The sequence below is a fragment of the Thermobia domestica genome, chromosome 6 (genome assembly GCF_964235325.1).
Source record: "Thermobia domestica chromosome 6, izTheDome1.hap1.1, whole genome shotgun sequence".
NCBI lineage: Eukaryota > Metazoa > Arthropoda > Insecta > Zygentoma > Lepismatidae > Thermobia > Thermobia domestica.
Window position 1 is genome coordinate 54,958,900 of NC_137459.1, and position 2,487 is coordinate 54,961,386.

General features: G+C 34.8%; 1 protein-coding gene across 1 annotated transcript; it reads right to left on the reverse strand.

Annotated features, from left to right (window-relative positions):
- Positions 1-280: 280 nt before the first annotated feature.
- On the reverse strand, positions 281-1,138 carry LOC145687185 (uncharacterized). The gene has a single exon (XM_081760650.1). It carries the CDS (start codon positions 1,136-1,138, stop codon positions 281-283), a length of 858 nt encoding a protein of 285 aa, XP_081616776.1.
- Positions 1,139-2,487: the final 1,349 nt, after the last annotated feature.

Here is a 2,487-nt window from a genome sequence, read left to right on the forward strand (position 1 = left end):
ATTGTGAACAGCTAAGAGAACACCACCTCCATCTTTCATATTACTACGCTCTAGGTTACGATCTTTTCTGTAGACCAAATATTTATCGTCAAACAACTCATTATTAAATATTTCATGTCTTAGCCATGATTCAGTAATGGCAACACAATCAAAATTAAACATGGTAGAGCTTAGGTAAAATTCGTTAATTTTAGTTTTTAACCCGTTCACATTCTGGTAATATATATCAAACGTACTTTTAACTACTGCCATCTTAAATTATAGCCTACATATTTCAAGATTACACTGGAATAGAATTTGGAAATCCTGGTACATCTTCTTCAGTTTTAATAATCATAACCTGGCTATTTTCGTTTTTCCTAATTAAAATTTGTCCATTGCCATTTACCCAACAGTATTTATGCTGTGTATTTCTTGCAGCTGTTCTAGCTTTCCAAAATAATTGCTTATTTTTAGGTGTTAAATTTACATTCACAAATATTCTACTATCATTACTTCCAGATACTAAATTATTACTAACTAAACCCGTATTTCTTTTAGTCAACCACATATCTCTCACTGTGCGCGTTGTAAATTGTACAATTATTGCTTTTGGTTTATTTTTACCGTTTGATAATCGGTGAACAACATCAATATCTTCCTCCCCACATTTTATTCTTAATTTTTGAGCCATGTCGATTACAACTTCCTTTAAATTTTCACCAGTACGCTCCTGTATACCATGTATTTCAATATTTTTATTACGTCCATACTGATTAAGATCATTTATTTCTACATCCTGTAATTTTAATTGCTTTTTCAATTCTATGTTTTCTGCTTTTAGCTTGGCTATATCCTTATCCCGTTGAATATTACCCTTAATCTCTAGTTCAAGTTTCTTCAACAATTCATCGTGTTGATTAGACATAAATTGAACACTAGCTGTTAATTGAGCTATTTGAGCACAGAGTTCCTCAAGCTTCATTCCTATATCAGAAGGATTCAAAGATTTGTCATCCAATTTTGAGGATGTACTTTTGTTAATTAGCATTGACTCAGTTGCGCTCGGTGGTACAGTTTTTGTAATTACTACCTCCCTCGGATTAGAACCACTACAATCTCTACATACCCATTCCTTTATAATACCCGTCTGCTTCATGTCCGTATATTTCTCCACAGATATTTTGTAACACACTATATGAAATAATTTATTACAATTCTTTTTTGAACACTGTAGTGCGTCATCATAGCGACTAACTTTTGAATTACAAATTGTACAAGAAGACATTGTGATCGCACTACTGTATTAAATGTCATGGGAATAAAAAGTGAAATGAAGTGAAATATTTCGTTTTACGTCCCACGTATATGCCGGCGAGGCTAAAGGAGACTGTGATGATGGTGAGGAATGAATGTAATGGTGGAAAAAAGAAAGTGGGAGGAAACGGGGTAACCCCCAAAAAAGCCACGCACACGGTGTTTGCCCACCACAAATTCCACTTGGTGCGAGCTGGTAATGATGCAGGAACCTCACACACTATAAATGAATGAGGTACCACTGAGCCACTTTGCCTCCCAGGAAATCTTAACTATGTATAAAATTACATGAGCTGACAAACTAAAGGGCTACTTCCGGTTGACCTGGAAAGTTAAAATTTGGCATGATTGTAGCTTTCCGAGACTAACCGACAGGAAAATTGCCAAAAGTGAATATTTTTAATTTTTAGAAGTCTAAAGGAGGGATGAAGAATGTCCCCATGTTATTTAAATGGGTGTTTTTTGGACCTATAATCTCATATTTTAGGTACTTGGAATTGGAATAAAACTTGAAATTCTGTATGGTTATAAGTTTTTGTTAGCGTTAACTAAGAAAATCGCTAAAAATAAAAATTTTCGACTGTAGAGTGGTTTTATGGGGATCTGAAAAATCTTTCCCATGTTATTTATATGAGACATCTTCTACACCCCAAAATATTTAGGACTTCCGGCAGGATTAGAATGATGAACTTTTGCATGATTGTAGCCTTCTGTGCCTAACCTACAGGAAAATTGCCAAAAGTGAATGTTTTTTTTTTTTAGGTCGTCTAAAAGGGAGATGAAGAAATTCCTATGTCATTTAAATGGGCGTTTTCTTGGGATTCAAAATTTTATCTTTTAGATAGTTGAAATAGGAAAAAAAACTTAAAATTTGGTAGAATTTTGGATCTAAGAGGTGCGAGGTAATAGGGCACAGCTGTCGCAAATTCAGAAAATGTAATTAAAGATCAAATGCACAAAATTCACTCTTGATGCAATGGATGATATTTAAGAGCTGCGAGGCCGTAGGCCGAGCCAACGCGGGGGACTAGGGCGGAGCCCCCAGCTAATCAAAATCTAGTCTATATATATAAAATTGAAAATCACTATGTTTGTTACTCTAAATCTCCTGAACCGCAAGAATGATCTCTATCAAATTTGTCATATGGATGAGGTTCGAGGCTGGGCTTGCTTCAGACTATTCACTTTGAT

Bases quoted from the DNA above. Each gene is read 5' to 3' on its own strand.
- LOC145687185 (XM_081760650.1), bottom strand. From the start codon at position 1,138: ATGAAGCAGACGGGTATTATAAAGGAATGGGTATGTAGAGATTGTAGT.